Below are 20,801 nucleotides of genomic sequence, written 5' to 3'. Positions count from 1 at the left end.
TGATTGGTCATAAATATTGCATTTTAAATTTTTCCGTGGAAGCTAAACAATCGAGATTCCGCTATACTTACTGGTGTATGCTGGTGTATGTACTCCATTCAGCTCCATTGTCACTGAAAGTTATAGAATCAATCAAAATTCCCTAACTTACTTCGGATTCTAGGGTATCTAAATGACTGATGCTAGGGAATTGTCACGTAGTACGTTGCAGTATCGAAATTTTCAAATGTTCAGTGCATTGTATGCCGGCTTGTCTTTACGTCGTAGCTCGTAGGTAACCATAACACACAGTTTTTGCTCTGGTTGAAGGCGATCGATAATTTGTGTCGCAGTGTTTCAAACTTTCAAGGTACGCAATATTCTTCTAAGCGTCTCAACTGGAACTTGAAGAGGAATTATAAATTTGAGGAGTAACGGGATTTGGAGAAAATGTGAGTGAAAATGCCTGTTACTAACTGTCTCGTAGATGCAGCATGAAATGCGTAGAGATGTATAATCAACAGCCAATATCTTTTCCTCATTAAAAAAATATCTTACAATTTAAATGCAAAAACATAATACAGTAGCTTGTCAATGTGTAAATACGTTAATTATTAGCTAGTTTTACAATTACGTGTACGACGTAGAATCGATTTTTCTGATTCGTGACTCGGCTGTGCCGTACATGGTCGCACGGCAATCCTACAGCCTACGCACCCATACATTTTCCCATTATGGTACGCACTGCAAATGATCTGAAATTCCATTCACCCAACAACAAATCTCTTCTTCGACTTTTAATGTATTTGAATCGCTCTTAAACTCGTGAAAAATAACCTTAAAGTGATCGAAAATATGTACTAGGAAAAACAGGTGCGACTGTGCAGGGATGTATGTGTGTCAAGTCCGTGATGTGTGTAATTGAGTTTTCTTTTTGTTTATACATGTAATTTATCTTAGTACGTTCACAATGACTACTGTTATTCGTACGCTTATAACTATTATTATGATTTTTAGCATCATTCCTATACAGCGTATAGTGTGTATTTATTATGTATAGTATATCAGGGTGTTTCAGAAAAAAATAATTTTTGATTTTTCACCATGGCACCCCGTAAAAAGTTCGTTTGGGTCAAAAGAAATATCGTATTCAGACATAATTGAACATCTGTCTAAAACCAGGCATTTCGCAATTCTCATTATACGCTTACGTACCCTGTTATCACTAAAAGTTATTCGATCAATTCAAGAATCTTATCCATCTTCAAATATTTCCGCGTGTTTGCACCCGTACGATAAATTCAAAATTCCCTATGTTACCTTGGATTCTAGGGTATCCAGAGGACAGTTGCTAGGGAATTGTCACGTAGTACGTTACAGTTTGGAAACTTCAAATGTCCACTGCATCGTAAATCGGCTTGTCTCAACGTCGTAACCTTAACACGCAGTTGTCAGTTTTTGCTTTCGTTAAAGGCGATCGATAATTTGTGTTGCAGTGTTTCAAGGTACGCAGTATTCTTTTGGGCGTCTCAACTGGGAATTGAAGAGTGATTATAAAGGTGAGGAGTAACGGGAATTGGAGAAAATGTGAGTGAAAATGCCTGTTACTAACCGGCTCGGTGGTGCAGCCTGAATACGTAACGAGATCTAATCAACAGCCAATATCTTTTCTTTATTAAAAAAAATATCTTACAATTCAAATTGCAAAAACAAAATACAGTAGCTTGTCAATGTATAAATATGTTAATTATTAGCTAGTTTTACAATTACGTGTACGACGTAGAATCGATTTTTCTGATTCGTGACTCGGCTGTGCCGTACATGGTCGCACGCCAATCCTGCAGCCTACGCACCCATACATTTTCCCATTATGGTACGCACTGCAAATGATCTAAAATTCCATTCACCCAACAACAAATCTCTTGATCAAATTTTAATGTATTTGAATCTCTCTTAACATCGTGAAAACAGCCTTAAAGTGATCGAAAAAATTTAATAGAAAAACACAGGTGCGACTGTGCAGGGATAGCTGATATTTGGTATATGTTTTTTTTTTTTTAAATATACGTAATTCATCATGGTACCATTATCAATGACTACTGTTATTCGTATGCTTAAAACGATTATTATGTTTTTTAGTATCATTCGTGTACAGTGTATAATGTATATTTATATTGTGTATGTATGTATGTATTGTATGTATATTAGGGTGTTTCAGATAAAAATTATTCGTGATTATCCACCATGGCACGTTGTATAAAGTTTGTTTAGGTTTAACAAAACCTTTTAGGGGATGCCACGGTGGAAAATAGCAAATTGTATTTTTCTGAAACACCATAATGTATATGGATTAACATTGTATCGATGTACCATTGATGCATCAGCCTAATTCGGCTAATACGGAGTCTAAATCTTCCTGCAGAGTAATGCTTTCTTCACGTTGCCTCGCTAAATCGTCTTTTAAACGGTCAACCGTCGCCTTGAGTAGATAATTTCCTTTCTTGAGCGTAGCCAAACGCCCTTCATGCCTTTTGACTTGTGCCTGCAGAGATAGTGAAATATAATAGTCAAAATTAGAGCGCCGCGGAGTATTAAATGCAAATTTAAATAATTGTCAACTTTAAAATTTCATTTTCAGATCTGCTTTCAAACTGACTTATTATTTTTGATGTTACTGCTTGGATACGCTAAACAATGATAGTTATGATAATGATTATTGACCTGTAAACTGTTTTTGCGTTTTTCAACCGGAGCATTATCATCCTCGCTTTCAGACTCTTCCTCGTCCTCCGACTCTTCGGATTCAGATTCCTCGTCAGACTCTTCACTCTCTTCTTCTTCCTCTTCCTCTTCCTCCGGTTCTTCGTCGTCCTCTTCCTCGTGCATAAGCTTAGCCATTTTATCCACCTCTTTTTGGAGTCGCTTGAATTTCTTATTTTCTTCCTTCAACAACTTTTGCTGTTGTTTTATTTGTTCCCGCAATGCATGCCTCTCCTTTTTGGCATTTGCTGCTTTATCCCTGTGCAAAAAGTTAACCAATTGTTCAATTAAATATCTTATTATTCATGCGCAGCAATGGCCTTGAATCAAGCTTCAGGTTCTCACGGGAGAATACAGTTCCAGGTAAATTATCACTGTATTTATTATAAAGAAAACTTTCCAATCGAATTTTAAACCTAACTTCAAGTTCATTTTATACTAATGATTTCTCTTGATTGTCACTCGAGTTTGACAAAGTAGTAAGAAATATTTCATGGAACGTACTTGAAGGTTTTTATCTTGGTAGTCAGGAGTTTGAGCTCCCTTTGAACCCGCTTCTCGGCTGCGACACTAGGATCAGCGTCTTCATCCTCCTCGCTGCTTTCCTCCTCTTCTTCTTCGCTCTCATACTCCGGCTGATCGACGCTCTTTTGGGAGGCGATCTTCGCGACATCCTTGGCACTGGGACACCCAGCTAATGCCATGCCTGAAAAATTTGACGAGGACGTGTCCGCGCTTTCATCTACTTCAAACTCTGAATCGACATCTGACCATGGCTCTGGCAGATTAGAGTTTATGGCTACACGCGGTCGCGTTTAGGAAAAAAAGGGGGAGGGAACAGTAGAATTAATAAATTTTGTCATAACAGTAAAATGGGTCCGACTGTACTGCGTTGTGAAAGTATGGTGCGTCAAATTCCCCCTGTACCGCAGTGGAATTTTCCGGTGAATAAGAGTGCTGCAATTGATGCTTTACAAGTAATTACGAGTACTGTGTGTAAATTACGAATCAATGTCCGACCGCATCAAGTCACCAGGCTGAAGTTAGTAACGTCAACGTAACGAAACATCAGTGAAGAAAATCATTATTGAGCAAGTTTGAGAGCAATTTTCAAGTCGTTGGCTTGGCGAATATATTTTATCGATCATGGTTTATTAAATTTTCGAAATTCCCAAAGGTGCGAAGTGACGATTTTTCCTCAACACGCGTCGTTAGAGTAACGTTGCCAACTTCATCCTCACGGCAATAGTCGGCTCGATAAACTTACCGGCCTTCATGCGTCTCTCCAACGCCGCGTACATCCTCTTCATCTCCTCGAGTTCGTTCTTCATCTTATCCTTCTCCTCTGCAACCGCAGCAAAGTTCTTCTCCATACGTTCAGCCTCTTTTCTCGCCTGATCAACCTCTTGCTTCAGGGCCTCTGCCAACTTCTCGTCCTGTTTCTTGTACTCTTGAACCGTCTTCTGAGACTTCTCGCGCTCGAGCTCGACCTCCAGATTCAAAATCCTCGCCTGCAATCTCTTGTTCTCCCTCTCGACCGCCTCTTTGTTTCGCAGCTCGATAGCCAGCATCTGTTTCGTACTTTGAAGGTCGTCGCGGACCGCGTCTATGTCGTCCATCTCGTCGGGAACGACCTCGTCCACGGGTGCTACTTCGGCCTTTTGTATCTGTTCCTCGATCGTCATCTGCCTACGGAACTTTCTCAGGCCCTGCAGCATCGGTTTTGACCTGTCGTTGGTTTTTACGCTTTTTAACTTCACCCCCGATTGGATCTGTTGCAGCAGCTTGTTGTGCATGTTCGATTTCTCTGATTCGAACACAAAATGGGCATTGCCTGAAATGGATCCCGGGGGAAAAAAAAAGAAAAAGAAAAAGCAAAGGGAAAAACAGAAAAATTTTCTCTTTTACAATAAATCCATTCGATTCACCTGTAGTAATCGTTTCGGTAACTTCGTATTTTTTTTTTTTTTTTTTCTTTTTAAGAGAAAACGAGCACAGTTGGAAAAAAAATAATACAAATACTGCGAGAAATTTAGAACTCGTTACTGTGACATTGCCCGATCCATCTAACGCCGGTTTGTCTGAAGATCTTTACAAATCGTTCGGGCGAAGAGAAGAAGAAAATCATAATAATCCGCTTGTCACGTTCCACTAGTTGTTTGAAATAACGCGTGCGTTTCATTGATGGTTAAAACCCGTCGGGAGATTTTGTTTTCAGACAAAAATTACAGCCTACTGTACTGACGTTTTTCCTGCATTTGCCTCGCATCAATTAGACGGTAACGAACATTACGGCCGACCGAAGACTTCCAAAAAGTAGAATCACGATGCGGTTTTTGTAACGAACACTTGGTACGCCTTTGTCGTGGGTGATGAGGCGGAATATTTATTTTCTCATAATTAATTACATCATTAAAAGTAACCCGACGAAATCTGTCAATAATTTTTTTTCTTTTTTCGTTTTCGTTTTTTTTTTTTAATCAACGCTTTAGAAATTTTGAAAAAATTTCAATCGGCTTCACAGGCCATCGTAATTATCTTTGTCGTGAGACAAATCGGTATAGTTCTTCTTTCGGGAAACATTAAAAAACAAAAAAGTGGGGAGAACGAAAATGTGGTCGATTACAAAATCGTGACTAGTTGGGCGCATTGATCTGTAAAACTCACCGGCAGGGTCCTCGACAACTTTGTTGACTCTTTCGAGTATCGGGGCACTTCTGTCGTTGCATTTAACCTTCTTTAATTTTTTTCCACTCTCTACTTCCTTCATCATACATGCCCAATCCGGTCGCTTTCTTGGCCTCGATTTCAAAGCCTCTATCACTTTTTGCTGTTTTTCGCTGAGGGGTGGCAATTCCTTCAAGATCGTTCTAGCCGGCGGTGGAGGTGGTGGCCTAGGAGGCGGTGGAGGCGGTATGGCCGCCCTCGATGAACTTTTTGATAGTGTGGGTGCTCCTGAGGGTTTAAACATTTTTCAAACTGAAAATCGGAACGGTTCGGTTTCCCTTATCGACGAGTTTCTTGAACCCGAAACTTGGAAGTGTGAAAAAATCTGAGTTTCGTTGCTTTTCAAAACGGTTGACAACAATTTTGGAAAGTGCTAAAATCAATTGTCGTTGATTTCGACGACATGTCGACAGACAAAAGTTGAAGTAAAAAAAAATATAATAATTAAACAAATAAGTAAACCCCAACAACAATCGACAAAGGAGACATTTCGACTAAAAATTGATCAAAAGTATAAAAATCCTCACCTGTTGTGCTTTCGCTCTTCGAAAGTGGAACGACATCGGCGCGAGATCTTGATTTTTCGACGCGAATTTGCCGCTCGAGTTGGGGTCTGGAGTGAGCTTCGTGTCTTCCATTTTCCCGGGGTTTTGTTTTCGCGGATTCCGGTTTGCTCACCGTTTCCGGTTTACTCGCGGCTTCTCGAGTATTCGGCTGCGACGGGATGATTGTGATCTTGCTCTGTTTTCGTGTCGGCGCTTCGGCGGCTGCGGGTGTCGAATTGATCGGAGCTTCGACCGGCTTTGGAACGCTCTGAAAAACAGCGGAACGAAATTTTCTCGTCAATATTCGATCTCGGTACAATCACAGCGGGATTGATGAATTTCTAACGAATTTTTCCCAATTGGGATAAAAATTGAAACGTGGCTCGTGGCCGCAGATATGGAACGACAAATTTTTTAGGCTGGGAAGCTGCTGCGCTACGCGTCGCTAGGTAACTTCGAGAGACGAAAGATTAACGACCCGGTGAAACCAGCGGTTAAATTTATAGCGTTGTTTTTAGCATCCACCGCACTACCGTGTCCTCATTGTCAATGTATGCGTTATAATACAGACACATTGTACGCATTATACAAATCACTGGCGATTTACGCGGATTAGTTTTTTTTTCTTTCAATAAAGAAATATATCGAACGTCAGTGAACAAGTACAAGTCTTCGTCGACTTGGTAATAGACGTGCTTGTAATTTATAGTCTGCGGTTCATCCGCAATTACGAAAGTTTTGCATGTGCATTGCGCGTTGTTGTTAGTTTTTCATCATGTTTTAGTTAGCAACGTTAGCCTAACGATTCGTGCTGAGGAAAAACCGTTATTTCGCAATTTTGGAACTGTTTGAAATTCAGTGAACTGTAATAAACCGAAATATACTAAGATTTTGCAATCCTAGTTCCCCCAAAATCATTGTATAAATAATAAAATAGTGATTATTTTTCTCAACGTTTCGTTACGATAACGTTACTAACGTCAACCTCGTCGTTTTTCATAATTACTCATCTAATTCGAAACCCGTAATACAACACAACGCGTTTCTACAACTCGCACGCCACAATTCGCGTTCACCGTGCAAATTCTGATAGATCTTGTATTGGCTTTTCATATATAATAGAATGATCTTACAAAGCAACTGCAGTTTTCCGATGCTCGACTGCGTTCAGGTTGAAGGGTTCGCATGAATTCACAGAGAATCTTGAGGCTTTCAAATTTCTGCAGTATTATACGTACGACCTTCAGTGTGGAAAAATTCGACATTGACGAAACGAGCGGTGGCCAAGCGCCATTTTTTTTTTCCTCTCTCACGAGCCGCGTACATAAATCCGCGAGTAAATCCTCTTCTTTCTTTTACATATGTACGTCTATTTTATTACCTCGAGATTTTACGGTTACATACGTGCCAATAATCAACGCCGTCTTCATCGTCCGCAGTTATTGCTGCCCAGAAATCCATCGAACGCAGATGTTGTCGGTATAGATATATAGATATATATATATTATACACGGAAAATTCACTCCGATCGATTTATCGATGTTCAAATTATTTTTGAAATATACAAGTTATAATTGTCGCACTGAGGAACAATTTATGTCGGAGTGAATGCTTCGGTGATTTTTCGGCGTTGATGAATCGCAAAAATAAAAAAAAATGCTGTATTGTTTTCTCGATGCGTCGCCAATTATATGAAATATACTTTGAGGGGAGGGGTTTGGGGAAAATTTATCATTCGAGAGATTTGGGTGTTAAAAAAAGGAAATAAAAAACAGAGAGAAAAAAATCGCGTCAATTTGCGTTTGTCTCTTTTCTCATCGGACACCTGGAGCACTTTTTCACTCCGTCGCCTCGTGGGGAGTTTCACGCGCTCACTAACGGGCGTACAAATTAAACTTACGTCATTGGGGGGGCTCCGCTCGTTCGAGTCCTCGACCGATAGAAAGAGAGACAAACACGGTCGATCCGCCCGTCTTTAAATAAACACGGCTTTCCCAATATTATTGTTGTTATTCGTCTCTCCGCTAGGAGGGTTTTTTATTGGCCGGTTGAGAGGACGTCAAATGCACATCCTCGAATATCGTCGCTTCGTCGTCGTCTACGCGTATAATTCCTATCAATAGACCCGCGCCCCGTGATCCGTCGGCAGTTTCATTCTATAGGGTATGGTATACGCATGTCGCGGACGGATGGATAAATTTTACGTCGCATAGATATATATCCGATACACGTACGAACGAGCGCGAATGCGGGAATTTATTTCGGCGTAATTTAGGTATAGGTTGACGGAAGACACAGCTGGCCGCAACCAGCAACGAGGATTTGAAATAAACCTGTAGCTTTAAATATAATCGTGACCCGATGCGTGCAGTATTGCGAACGCAGCGAGAAATCGAAACTATCCTGCACATGCCGTTTTTACATACCTACGTGTGTGTGTTTAATTTATTAGAAAAAAGTTATCCATGGTCCAAGAATAACGTGATATGTTGCAGCTTTTTTCACAAATTGACATCCGTCTTCGTTTCATCCGTTCGCAAAGCTACGATCTAGTTTCATCGTTAGAGACCAAGATTACAATACCGAAAAACGTGGATGTAATATTTTTAACATTTTATCTCGCAAATGGTTTTGCACCGAAGGCATAGTTTCATACATTTTTTTTTTTTTTTGGTCCTTTTTTGCAACAAATCCATATCCGGTAAATATTTGTCCATTCACCGGAAACTGCAGGAGCAATATTTACGGTGTATTGCTAAAACCACGTAGAAAGTACCGCAGGAAACGGTCTTTGCACGATAGCGTGGATTTACAATACAGGAAATACTGCGAAATAACGGGTAGGTATAATAAATAAATATAAACTTCTCAACTCTGGCGCGCAGTTTTTCGCAATTTTGGATTCGCGGTTAATTTTGTACTTCTTTGTCGGTCGCACTTGTAGTTTTTGCACGACGCGGCAGATGAATCTGAGAAACGTTACTGCAGGATCGATGATATCGCTATCGCAAAGTTTACGAGAACTTGAAAGAAAACGATAACTCTACGAAATCGTTGTACGAAAATTTTATTATACGCTGCGGTTCTTGTAAATTTTTTTTCACGAGGCTGAAATTAGTAACGTTATTGTAACGATTCACGTTTCGGACAACACGTTTTTTACGAATCTTTAAAATTTACGAATCTCTGAATTGCGGTAAATTATAATACGGCAAAGCGGTAATTTAGATTTTCAAAACTTGGCTACTTCAAAGTCACTGCAAAATTTCAAAATAGTAATTTTTTTCCCCAATGTTTTTCGTTTTTTTTTTTTTTTTTTTTTTTTTGTTTTCTTGCTGCTCCATATCCAAATAGTTTCAAATTAATCTTCCAACTCTCGTTACGTTTCAAAAAATCCGGAAATACGTTTCGCCGATTATTCAGAATGAAACGTGGGAGTGATTTACAAAAGAAATTGTACAAACCGGGGGAAAGTTTTACAATGCTACGATATGTCGATTAATTGCAGACGTGATCGCTATTCGTCTTAAATATCAAATAAATTGCAAAAAAGAAAAAACTGCTCGCTGCACTTGGTGTTATTTTTTCACAAGGTTGAGGCAAGCGACGTTAACGTCACGAAACATCAGGAAGAATTTCATTATTTCGCAATTTTAGAATGACATTCGAGGAGTTGGCTTTTAAAAAAATATAGGTATATTTGATTCGGTACGATTTACGTAATTTCAGACTTCAGATTTCAAAGATTTTTTCCCGAACATGCATCGTTACAGTAACGTGTTACTGACTCAAATCGCGAAATTGTTTGCTCTCGGCGAGTTTGGTCAAAGATCAGTTGCCTCAAAGTTTCGTTGCTGATCGATCGGCGTGGTCCGTACGTAAATAATGTAACCCACCTGCTGAAGCGCGCCACGTATTCTATTTCAGGGTGATCTTCGACATGGCATGATCCTCGACTCGCGGCCTCAACATACTTTTCTCCCATTCCACACACGGCTTCCCTACAATTTCCTCAAACTTTTCTCGCACTCCAGTGTATCCGTTGCAACGATTCTTTTTTTTTTCTTCCATAGATTCTCCAGACGCGGTGCGCGAATATAAAATATTTTTCGATATCCGACAAGGGTTGCGAGTGAAAAAAGAATTTCAAAACTCACCTTGAGCGTGACTTGAGTGAAGGCCGGTGGCTCGTCGGTTTTGGGCCTGGATTCCCTCCTGGAATTTAGAGTCCAGGGTGCGGCGGGCATCGGCAGAGGGTTGGGACCCTCTTTGACCCAGGGTGGGCGAAAAGTCGTCCTCTGGGGTTGCTGCTGCGGCTGCTGCTGCCCCCCGGCTCCTGGCATATTGTCAAAATTGATGTCGCACCGCGGTTTCGTATATTTTTAAAGAAAACAAAATATCCTCCGTGGAAACGCGTGACTCGCGCTTCGTAGACGTGCGGGAAAAAATTGGTTGAGCGATGAGGCTAACGACGTGGAGAAACTTGTTCACTCTCCTCTTCGTCTTCGACACTCTCGCAAGCTCTTCTTCTTCCGCGTTACTTCCCTGCGGCCGTTAATACGCGGCCTATTTTACGCCGAGGGGTTTATCTAGCTGCACCAATTCTCTCGGCGCTTAATTCGCGGTTTTCACGAGAAAAATAAACATCAAATAAACAACGAAAACGAGAACAAGAAGAAAGAAAATATTCTACCGAGTTTCGAATTCGCGCTGTATATATATATATATGTTTTATATTCCAATTAACGCTTACGGACGTTAATGTTACGCCCAACAGCCGCCGTCGCGAGACTACTCTAGGTCCACGCGCTGGCAACGAATCCTCGAAATAACTGGATTTACGCCACTTTTTCGAATCCAGTCGAGACATCGAGACCTGTAACTCGCGCGATGGCCCCCCTGGCTGCTTCCCCCCGTTTTCGGGTATTTTTGGCACGTGACGTCACACGGGACGCGAGGTCAAAAATAGATGGTCTTCTAGGCCGTATCGTCTCTGCAACTTCGTGCTTACGCCTTACGCTCGCGAAGCTATGCGTATCGTCTTCCCTTCACACCCACATCCCGCCTTGCCGCCCCCTCTGTAACTGTTTACAATGCAATTTTCAATGCTTCGCGGAATTTTTCCCGAAGCGTGTACCCCGCTTGTTCATTCTTAAAATTTTTTCTCCATCTCATTCAACGTTAGTGACGGATGATGAGGGCGGCGGAAGCGGAAGTGTCTCAAACCCGAGTGGACGTACCTACTCGTGGGTATTTTGCGTTTGCCAAAAATGGGAAAGTAATATCGTCCTCGAATGTTGATATTTATTTGGATTTCTGTTGCACGTAATTGATTGCATGCGTTGAGATTTGTCGTCTCATTCCCGTCATTATTTATCGTATTTGCAGATTTTTGCATGAGGAATATGAGCCGTGATTCTCTTCAGCTACACATAAGAGCAAAGTTATTTAACTCTTTTATTTGAGAAAAGTAGTCGTAATTTTGAAAATTCTCCGCGTAACTACCATTTAGGTACTCCGGCGTTTTTCGCAGTCTCTCTCAACAATGCCGCTAGTGAAATACGTGCATACGTACTTCAGTGATTCATTAGTATGTACGTAAATGGAACGTAAAGGTACGAAGGTTGCACATTTTCGTGCGGTACTATTGAGAAGGTCGAGAACTAATTCTCGAAAACGAGCGCTTGTAGTCAGAGTCGGGGAACCGAGAATTGTATTCCCCTCACAGCCCGTGAGCGGCTCTATTGAGAGGTTGTACCGTATTCGAAATATTGATTGAAGTCGTTGGATGTTCTTCGTATGCACGTAAACAACTGGTAAAAGGATTGATTAGCATTAAAGAATGAAAGCGAGATAGATAGATAGATGGATAGAGGTTTGTTACATCCATGGCGATGTTAGACAAGTAGCGACAGAAAAATAATACAGGATACGATAAAATATAAACGGAAAAAGCAAGTAGATGGACAGAAAAATAAAACAAAATAGGTAAAACAAAGAAAGACAGGAGAAAAAAGAAAAGATCACAGTGGGGAGTACAAAGTTTAAATTAAGACTAGGGATGAGATGAATGAAATTAAAATTAGAGATACCAGGTAAAGTAAAATAAGAGAAATACGAAAATGTAAGTGAGAACTGACTACAAGAACGTGGATTATCACGCAAACTAATGGGATTAATCAGAACTAGAGAAAGGGAGAGAGAAAAACCTTTACTAATGAGGAGAGAAATGCAAAATGCAGGAATTTTGTGTGTATAGATAATTTTCAAACTTTTGATCAAGAATGAGTAACTGAATGCGAGAATGAATTCATTATAAAATAACAAGCACAAAATCTAACTGTAAATTTTCACAGCCTGATCTGAAAATCAGGTAAAGCTAACGCAATTCAACGTAAACGACACTTTCACTCGCCTTTCATTTACATACCTTCTGGTACTTTCGTACTTTGATAGCCAAAGAAGCCGCTGTATCGCTTTCATTCAATTCCACCTCGCGGAAATTACGAGGAGTTTATCCGAATTTTAAGAACGAAATATCGCAGTAAAAGAATCGTCGGAGGAATGCAAATAATCGATGAAACATTCTATTTTAGGGTACCGACCAGCTCGCACGGAGAATCTAACTGCACAAGCTTTAAAATTTGATTCGCACACGATTCTATAAGCCGCTGTCGTCCGTCTCTAGAACGAAAACCTGTGCAAAAGCTACAGTGAAAATATTTTCGGAAGTACGGGGAAAATGAGTAACTTATTTATCAAAGCTCCTGCACAGTTTGAAATACAATTACACACGCAAAACGCAGAAATTAACGAAAAGCTAACCATCATCAGGCGTCATATTTCTCGGACTAACTCGATCATCCAATCTTCTTTGAATCGTTGTTCTAAAAGGAATTTTCCTGTTTCTCAAATTGTTTATCTTCATCAGGGTCGGTGGTCTTCGCGAAAGAGATTATCAGCGAGCGGTGCAAAAACGTAACGAAGCTTGCCGAAGATTCGATTATCACTGTCAGGCGGCAAGATATTTTGAACGGGAGTCAAGGTTAGCAGAGCACTTCAACTCTTGGAGCTCTGGGGGTTTTTACCGTGATAATAAATTCATTGACGGTAAATCCAAGGCCGAAAGACTTCGTCGGCGACAGAACAATCTGAGAAAAATGCTGAAGGATGAGGATGCCGGTTACAGGGGAGAATTTGCAGAGCGGGCGGCCGCCGGTATGCCTTCTGTGAGAGACGGACCTGACAGAGCCTCCGTCGACAACTTGAGGAAGCAGCTCGACATGAAAAAAACGGAGAAAGCACTTTATTATCCGCACAATTACGGTTGTTTTCAATCGTGCAACGGTCCGTGCGAATGCAAGACTGGCGGTGCTTCTTCTCGTCATTATCAGGGTGAACACCACATTGATGCTTGCAGAAATTCCAACCTAAGTATGGAGCAAACCAATCTGAGGAATTACTCCTCCGACTGTCAGAGCCGCAAGGAAAATCCGGAGAATCGTCATCACGGTGAGAAGCGTCACATCCAAGGGCACATGATGTACGGTAGCAACATCGACAGCTTCGGCAACTCTTTCACGACGTCGACTGTTAAGCACACCGGGGAAAGGCGACACTACGAAACCGCTACTGACAGCGTTGACGAAGGGTCAAACCAGCGTCAGCACAGGGAAGAGGCTGATTATAATTCTGTTGCTTCGTCCGTACGTCAGATGCAGGAAGATCAGGTAAGATGAACGAATCGGAAATCATTTTAACCCCGTTTTTTGCTCAGTATAACGCTGTCGCAGCCGGCCTTATCAAATCTATAATCTGGTAAAAGTAAAACGACGCTACTTCATTTCAATGTCTTGTCATCTTACAGGAAAGCGTGATGGGATACGCGGGACATGCGGCGATTTCGGAAAGGAGACATTACGGCAACCCTTCGAACAACTCGGGTAGGAGCCTGGCAAATACAAACATGAGGCAGGCCAGCCCGGCGAAACGTGTCTCGGAGACCTCCAAAGAAGCTGAAGGAGAACGAGAAGCAGAGGATCCGGAGGAATCCGAGTTCGATCAACGCTACGCAACTGCTGATCAGGAACTCGAGCAGATATACGAGAGCGGTAACCGGTCTCAGGCTTCGAGTCCGGGTTCCGAGGGCTTCACTAACAGGAAAAATTCATCTACCGACAACATAAATTTCTCCTGGAAATACGACGATCCCGCTAAACGACCGGTCTGCTTTCTCACTCACAGTCAATTGCTGGAGGAGATACAGGATTTGGCGAACAGGGAGGTTCAGGTTTGCAAGAAGCAAAATTGGGCCGAAGCACTTCGTCTTAGGGACATGCGAAACCGACTCGAACTTCAGAGGGAGGTCGAAATTTTTAATTTCAAAAATTTAGTTACAAATAAGAACAGACACTCAGAGATGACCAAGTTGGCCGATAGAATGAAGCTGATGGATAAACGCGAGACGAGTGGGAATGACCACCTAATTTACAGGTTAGTCAATTTTCTTTCGCAGTTTTCACCAGTGTTTAAGGGAGTACATAGCTCCGGCGCTGGCGAAAATTAATATTTGTATGATTGTATTTTATGGAGTGTGTTGTGAAATATAACGTAAAATGTTTATTACACATTATTTCTTGATCATACAAAAGTAAGAAAAAAATCGGCCAAGGAAATCATTTATAATAAATGACGTGTGTATTGAAATTTTTTAGGCCTCTGTTGCGCTTCACGGTTGACGTGATTCCGTCGGTACAAGTCGATGGATTTGAAAAATTAAAAATGATTCTTCTACGGTAATGTTTTCGTTATAGCCTGTTGAACCATTTTTATGATGTCTAATTGAATACATTTTTTATGAACCAGAAGAGAATGAAATTTTAGATGAAAACGGTTCCTTCAACCTTCAAAATGTCATAAAATGCTAATTTTTGTGAAATTAAAATATCCGGCTCGATAGACTGTAACGAAGACATTACTGTGCAGGAATCTTTTTGAATTTTCCAAATCTATCGACCCAGAACGACGGAATCATGTCAACCATGAAGCGCAACGGGGACCTAAAGAATTTCAATACACATGTAATTTGTCACAAATAATTTTCTTGAACATTTTTTTCTCTTACTTTTGAATAATTAAAATATAATGTCTAATCAATATCTTGTGTTATAATTCACAATATACTCCATAAAATACAACCATACAAATATAAATTTCTAGCAGCGGTGGACGTATTTACCCCCTTAATATAAGTGAACGCAAACGGCGCACTTGGTATTTCCCGATATTTATCGCTAACGTTACCTCTTTCCACAACACTGTAAAAAAAAAACAAAAAAATAATCGGAATTAAGTCTTAAGCTCTTTTTTTACGAGTGGCCTTGGTCCTCATTATTTATTGCTGCTGATTACGTACTTGTGACTTAATAAGAACTCTTTTTAGTATCGATCGTAACGTCTTACGCGATACAAATTCCTGGCTGATCGCCGACCGGCCAAAGTGACGAACGAAGAAGATAGGGGCGTACATACTTATACATACAGAAATGATTTTCAATTATATGTATATTTGCCGTGAGAAAATAACAATTATGTGTATAACGCGATATATCTATTATAGCTGTAAACGTCACGGCAATGTGGCAATTTATAGCGATGAATCACATATTTTCCGAGTTCTATAACGTTCTGAAGATTTGCACTGCAGGCCAAAAGCCAAAACCGTATTTCTCAACACGATTTGTCACTTGCCAATTGTGACCTGCTTTACACATGTATCAAATTTACATTTTTGTTCTACTTACTCTACGAAATACTGCGGGAATCCCGTTGTGTCGAATGCTTATAGGCTGTTGCGTACGAAATTTGTATTTTTTTTTCCCCTTTATCCAGACACATTTTACGTCACGCTTTGCGTTCTTCTTGCGCTAGCGTACATGTGCTATGAAGCGTGAATTTCTCCACCTCGCTTTTCGATTTTATACATACACATAAATCACCTTGACTTTTCCACTCGGATCTATTACCCAATCCTTTGCGTAACGATTTGCAAAGAGATATTTAGGTATTAAGTGCGAACCCCATGAATTTTCCAAGTTAGAGGTCTCCAAGTTTTCTTATGTTACCTATATTTCACTTTGCCAAAACTCTTCTTTTTTCATACGATTTCCATCTTCATAGTTGTATCTGAGTTTTTCTTGTGCTTCTTCCTGTATTGTTATCGTCGCACTTCAAGAAGAAAAATCGACAGATAGAGAATTCAGTAGTTCGTTAATTCTCATCCAGTCTTGATCCACGACGTTTTTTTTCATATTTCGTGTATACATGATCTCTACACATGAAATTCGTCATCACACAGTGAGGAGGCCAAGTCTTTGTGGGAAGCACGAGTCCGAGAGGACAACGCGATCTTGAGCGAGGATGAACGGGCCGCGAGAGAGAAATTACTGCAAGAATTGGAGGAAGAATGGGAGATGATGTCCTTGAACGACAAGGAGCGAATAGCTGAGTCTCCAGTGAAACAGCAGCAGTCGTATCTTCAGGAAGAATTGAACATAAGAGCCGAAGCTATGGATAACGCAGTGGATTTACCTCCCGCCCAGTGGTCGAATGACGAGTCGAAAAGTTCGTGTACTCGAAACAAGGACAAGGGTTCCGCAAGCCTGATTTTCCTAGGCTAAAAAGGGACCGATGTTAAGCCTCGTAGAATTCGTAGATATTTACCGCTTAGTAGTAGATGTAGAATGTATGTACGTACTACAGATTGGTTAGGATATTGCATTACACTCGATTCGTTCGGAGGTTATAAATTTGAAAAGACTAAAATTCGTAGACACTTGTAGTCTTTATAATAATTTGTATGATATTCGTACATTTGTATTTAACCCTCGTGGTATATTTGATACTATGTCAAAGCTTCGCGTATCAGACTGAAGAAATTATTTTCATATTATCATCTCCCCCTAATTCTATGGTGCTAATTTGACCGTTAGTGAAACCCTAGAGGCCTTACTTACCTTTAGCATTAGGTTATAACGTTGTTTTAATCTTATATTTACAGTTTACGAGGCTTATTTTCTTCCACATTTTCTCTCATCGTATAATTCGTATTATTATATTCCGTTAGGGTGGATAAATTAAAATCATATGTATTTTGTTTCATCATTCGAATAGCCTGCATCTTTTCAGAGGGCGTTCTAATTCCTGCCAGATAATAGAAAAGAGAAACAAATCGTCAAATTCAGAATCAATTTTCGCGAATGAGCGGGACGTCCTTCGCCTACAAATTTATACGATCTTTAAATCATATTTCATTATAATTCCTAGCCACCCTATTTAATTAATGTCAAATTATGTATTACGAATTGTAAGCCACGCTAATATTGCAGCATTAAATCTCTGCGTTTGCACCAACCTTATTCAAAATTCTATATTCCAAAAAATGGCGCATCAAATCCCACAAATTTTCACACTCGTGGGATGAACGAAGCTGCCTTTCAAATCCCAAATATTCGCACGCTCCTGACTCGCGGGAATAAAAAAACAAACGCACGCCCGAGCCAATCGCGGTAACTTTAATTTCCCACGTGGTTAGCTCAACAGCCGAGAGATGGCGCCACCGACAGCACTTCTCGGCAGAGATAATAATGATGATAGTAACAGGCGGAATAATAATACCGAGTGGGTACGGCACTCAGCCTCGGGCCGAGACGCAGTAGTAGCGCCCGTCTGACAACTGGGCGTGCTGCGAATGCACACCCACCAATTTCACCTTATTACTATCACTATATCGGAGCCAAACTATGCCGCGGCATATGAAAAGCTCTGCAAAACTGCAGCCGGGGGATCCCGACGTGTCTATTTATCTTTCCTTTTTCTCTCTCCGTTTTTCACCCTTCCACCGTTTTTCGGTTTTTATATTCCAACGTGATTCCGGGCTCGCGCTACGGAGAATCACATCATTTTCATGCAATTTGACGCTACGATTCTGAGGCATTGATTTTATTCTTTTCTGTGCAACTCTGTCTTACGTAATGAAATTTTTTAACACAAATTTTTTATTTTCATTTTTGTATATTACAATATTTAATATTTATTATTATATGATATTTTAGAGTATTATAGTAAAATCACTGGAAAGATCAGAGATAGAATGTCTGAAACTGAAAAAAGCATTGTATGCTGAAAGATTATAAGAAATGTCGATGTTGCGTTAGAAATTTCGCAGAATTTAGGAAAATCTATAGTTGAAAAACGTAGACACCTAATTTTGAATTTTTTCACGCGGTTTTACAAACGCGCCAAGTAAAGCTCTCATACTGAATAATTTCAAATTATGAAACACTTGCGTAGTGATTTTCGACCTGTTACTGAGCGGAATCGAAAACCAGTCAGTAAAAAGAGCAAAAGTACAGTTTGCATTAAAACCGCAGAGATAACGATGCATTTATTAAATATTGCACATTTGCAATTGCGGTTCTCGGCGTGACAGTTTAGTGCCGATGGATCAATTAGAGGTTCGATTCATGCCGTTTCGCGAACAAACAGGAAGAGGAAGAAGAACAAGATGGGGATGACTAACTAGGTAAGCGCTGTAATATTGTCAGCGTATGTTTATTGAAATTTGCATTTCTACAACGCTGAAAAAGTATATTTTGACCGACAGAAATATAGTAGAGATCAAAAAGTCCTTTTTCAAGTACGTGAAACTCTTTTCCCCGTGACGAGTTGATTTCTACCAATCAATAATCGCAAATATATTATACCCATAGAGAATATTAAAAAATAATCACTAGAAAGAAATGACATATAATGACGATGAATATAAATTATCCCGTCGTATCAAATACAGGTAAATTTATATATTATACGCATACTAAGTATTCTGTTATTCGCAATTAATGCAAATGTATATCTCTTAGAGAATGTAAACCGTCCAATTTGTTCCCTTTCGTCTGATTCATTTCTCAATGCGTAGGTATTTTAAACATGAAATTATAAACATATCTTGTTTGTTCGTTTGTCTGTTTCACATTTCCTGATGGGAATATATGATATAGCTTCTCAAGTTATTACCTCGTGGGTGAATCGTTTTGACTTGATTAGATTCTGGTGAGCATTATTGGTAAAACTGCTTAAAACCGAATTCCTACAAATTTTTGTATAAATTTTAATATACATATATTCTTCAGGAATGAAGAAACAATTTATTTGAATATGTTTCTAACGTATACAGGTTGAATAAAATGATTACCGAGACACGTTTATTGCAGTTAATCCACAAACGTTTTGCCCTAAAAAGTTTGTTTCTTCTCTGTTTACTCTTTTTTTTTACAACACAAGTTCACCTGCAAAAATTGACTTACAATTAGTGACAATCGAACTAGGCTAAAATAAAATTCCGAACCGCTTACCTATTCAACTAGTGTAATACCTGTTCCCCTCGTCAAATACAATTCTGAGTTTGCACATTGTTTATCACGAGCGTGAACCAATTTTTATTTTTCACTTCTAAAGCCTGTATACAATTCTTACGTACTCTTTCGCAAGTTGCACGTTTCACGCGCCGGACAGACAGCGACTGTAATAAGTACCGCAAAACAATTTCTTCGGACACTAAACCGAGTTGCGCAAAAATTACTCGTACGCGTGTAATTGAACAGGTATAAAGTATACAACGTGTAGAATATAGGGACTCGTTATTTTTTATGAGTATAATTAACTTCTCTAGGATACGAGGAGTGTATCCGTTAGACCAAAGTTTGCGCGATCAAACCACGAACATATGAAATAACCCGTTGTAACGTGAATCTCAATTTTTTTTTTTTCTAATCAACAAATTTTTTATTCAAAGTTGGAAAAACCGGTAACCCTTTCAAGCAGGAAAGTATACTCGATACATTTTTGACAAAACGGAAACATTTATAGTGATTGAAAAATGGCAATTGCAGTCGAAGAGGCTTTATTAGTCGAAGTTCCGAAGATAAATGAATCGTTAGAAAACAGATGGATATACCTTTTTCATTCTCAGCTTCTTAATTATGGCAGATCAAGAGGGTAGCGCGTTCTTCTGATTCTAAATTTACACAATTTTACGGTATTTAGTTTTTATATGTTTTCTAATAGCTCCGAAGCTCGTAATATACGAAGACCTTTACGAAGCAGGCAGGCAGCTCGAACTGCATTCTTAAAATTACGTACAGGCATATTAATGCTGCGGTCTGAAATTTCCGCGCCTAATTAGATTACACCGTTTTATTTTATTTCTATGCACTTCCGTTCCCAGTCGCCCGGACATGCGTTAATATATTGCTTATACGTATACCACGTTAAAAACGCTACCTACATGTACGTATACGATCAACGGTGCTAAGAATCGTTGTAAGAATCGTTCGCATTTCTGCGACAGTTTCACGACGTGTGTCTGATAATTTATAACTATAAAGTTTGATGTTCCAGTTTGACGCCCCTGCGTTTCTAACTAGCTCAATTACCGCCCTGCGTTTTCATTCGGATTATAATATCCACGGTCCATCGCTGTTATAACGAGGCAGAGTGCAACCGTGCAACTGCGGCTGTTTCGCTTCGGATCCTCGGCAGGACAGCGTGGTCGGAACTTTTGTAGCGTGAACAAGACTGCGGAGCGCAGAGTTTAAATATACATAATTCGCAAATTGGACGACTCGTCGAAGCGGCGAGAGGAATTGAATCGAAACAAACTAGTGAAGACATTTATTTCGAAAAATATAGTCGGCCCGCGGTATTAGGTACGATATTAGGTATTATACCCGT

General features: G+C 40.0%; 2 protein-coding genes across 9 annotated transcripts; one reads left to right on the top strand and one right to left on the bottom strand.

Annotated features, from left to right (window-relative positions):
- Positions 1-250: 250 nt before the first annotated feature.
- Positions 251-17,423, top strand: LOC124177887. Of its 6 annotated transcripts, none has more exons than XM_046560799.1 (5): positions 251-431; positions 1,476-1,566; positions 12,943-13,741; positions 13,879-14,504; positions 16,369-17,423. In XM_046560799.1, coding segments are annotated over exons 2-5 (1,749 nt in total). In that variant the 5' UTR covers positions 251-431; positions 1,476-1,564; the 3' UTR covers positions 16,691-17,423. The 6 variants fall into 6 exon arrangements, with proteins under 6 accessions (XP_046416755.1, XP_046416756.1, XP_046416758.1 ...); XM_046560802.1 differs by having other exon boundaries at positions 252-431; positions 1,476-1,538; XM_046560803.1 differs by lacking the exon at positions 251-431 and having other exon boundaries at positions 1,342-1,538; positions 12,943-13,056; positions 13,133-13,741.
- Positions 1,631-10,848, bottom strand: LOC124177886 (glutamic acid-rich protein-like). Of its 3 annotated transcripts, none has more exons than XM_046560795.1 (7): positions 10,169-10,848; positions 5,994-6,279; positions 5,407-5,694; positions 4,007-4,573; positions 3,244-3,538; positions 2,701-2,998; positions 1,631-2,521 (listed from the first exon to the last, which is right to left on the bottom strand). In XM_046560795.1, the coding sequence occupies exons 1-7, from the start codon at positions 10,352-10,354 to the stop codon at positions 2,360-2,362; spliced, it is 2,082 nt and encodes a 693-aa protein (XP_046416751.1). In that variant the 5' UTR covers positions 10,355-10,848; the 3' UTR covers positions 1,631-2,359. The 3 variants fall into 3 exon arrangements, with proteins under 3 accessions (XP_046416751.1, XP_046416752.1, XP_046416753.1); XM_046560796.1 differs by having other exon boundaries at positions 3,244-3,445; positions 10,169-10,847; XM_046560797.1 differs by lacking the exon at positions 10,169-10,848 and adding an exon at positions 7,416-7,862.
- Positions 17,424-20,801: the final 3,378 nt, after the last annotated feature.

Source organism: Neodiprion fabricii, chromosome 3 (genome assembly GCF_021155785.1).
Source record: "Neodiprion fabricii isolate iyNeoFabr1 chromosome 3, iyNeoFabr1.1, whole genome shotgun sequence".
Lineage (NCBI taxonomy): Eukaryota > Metazoa > Arthropoda > Insecta > Hymenoptera > Diprionidae > Neodiprion > Neodiprion fabricii.
The sequence above is the reverse complement of the archived record's forward strand: the minus strand, read 5'-3'. Positions and strand labels throughout refer to the sequence as shown.

Coding starts and splice junctions, on each gene's coding strand:
- LOC124177887 (XM_046560800.1), top strand. Junction 13,742..13,878: donor GTCAGATGCAGGAAGATCAG/GTAAGATGAACG, acceptor GTCATCTTACAG/GAAAGCGTGATGGGATACGC. Junction 14,505..16,368: donor AATGACCACCTAATTTACAG/GTTAGTCAATTT, acceptor GTCATCACACAG/TGAGGAGGCCAAGTCTTTGT.
- LOC124177886 (XM_046560795.1), bottom strand. CDS start 10,354: ATGCCAGGAGCCGGGGGGCAGCAGCAGCCGCAGCAGCAACCCCAGAGG. Junction 6,280..10,168: donor TCACTCAAGTCACGCTCAAG/GTGAGTTTTGAA, acceptor GCTGTTTTTCAG/AGCGTTCCAAAGCCGGTCGA. Junction 3,539..4,006: donor GGAGAGACGCATGAAGGCCG/GTAAGTTTATCG, acceptor GACCGCGTGTAG/CCATAAACTCTAATCTGCCA.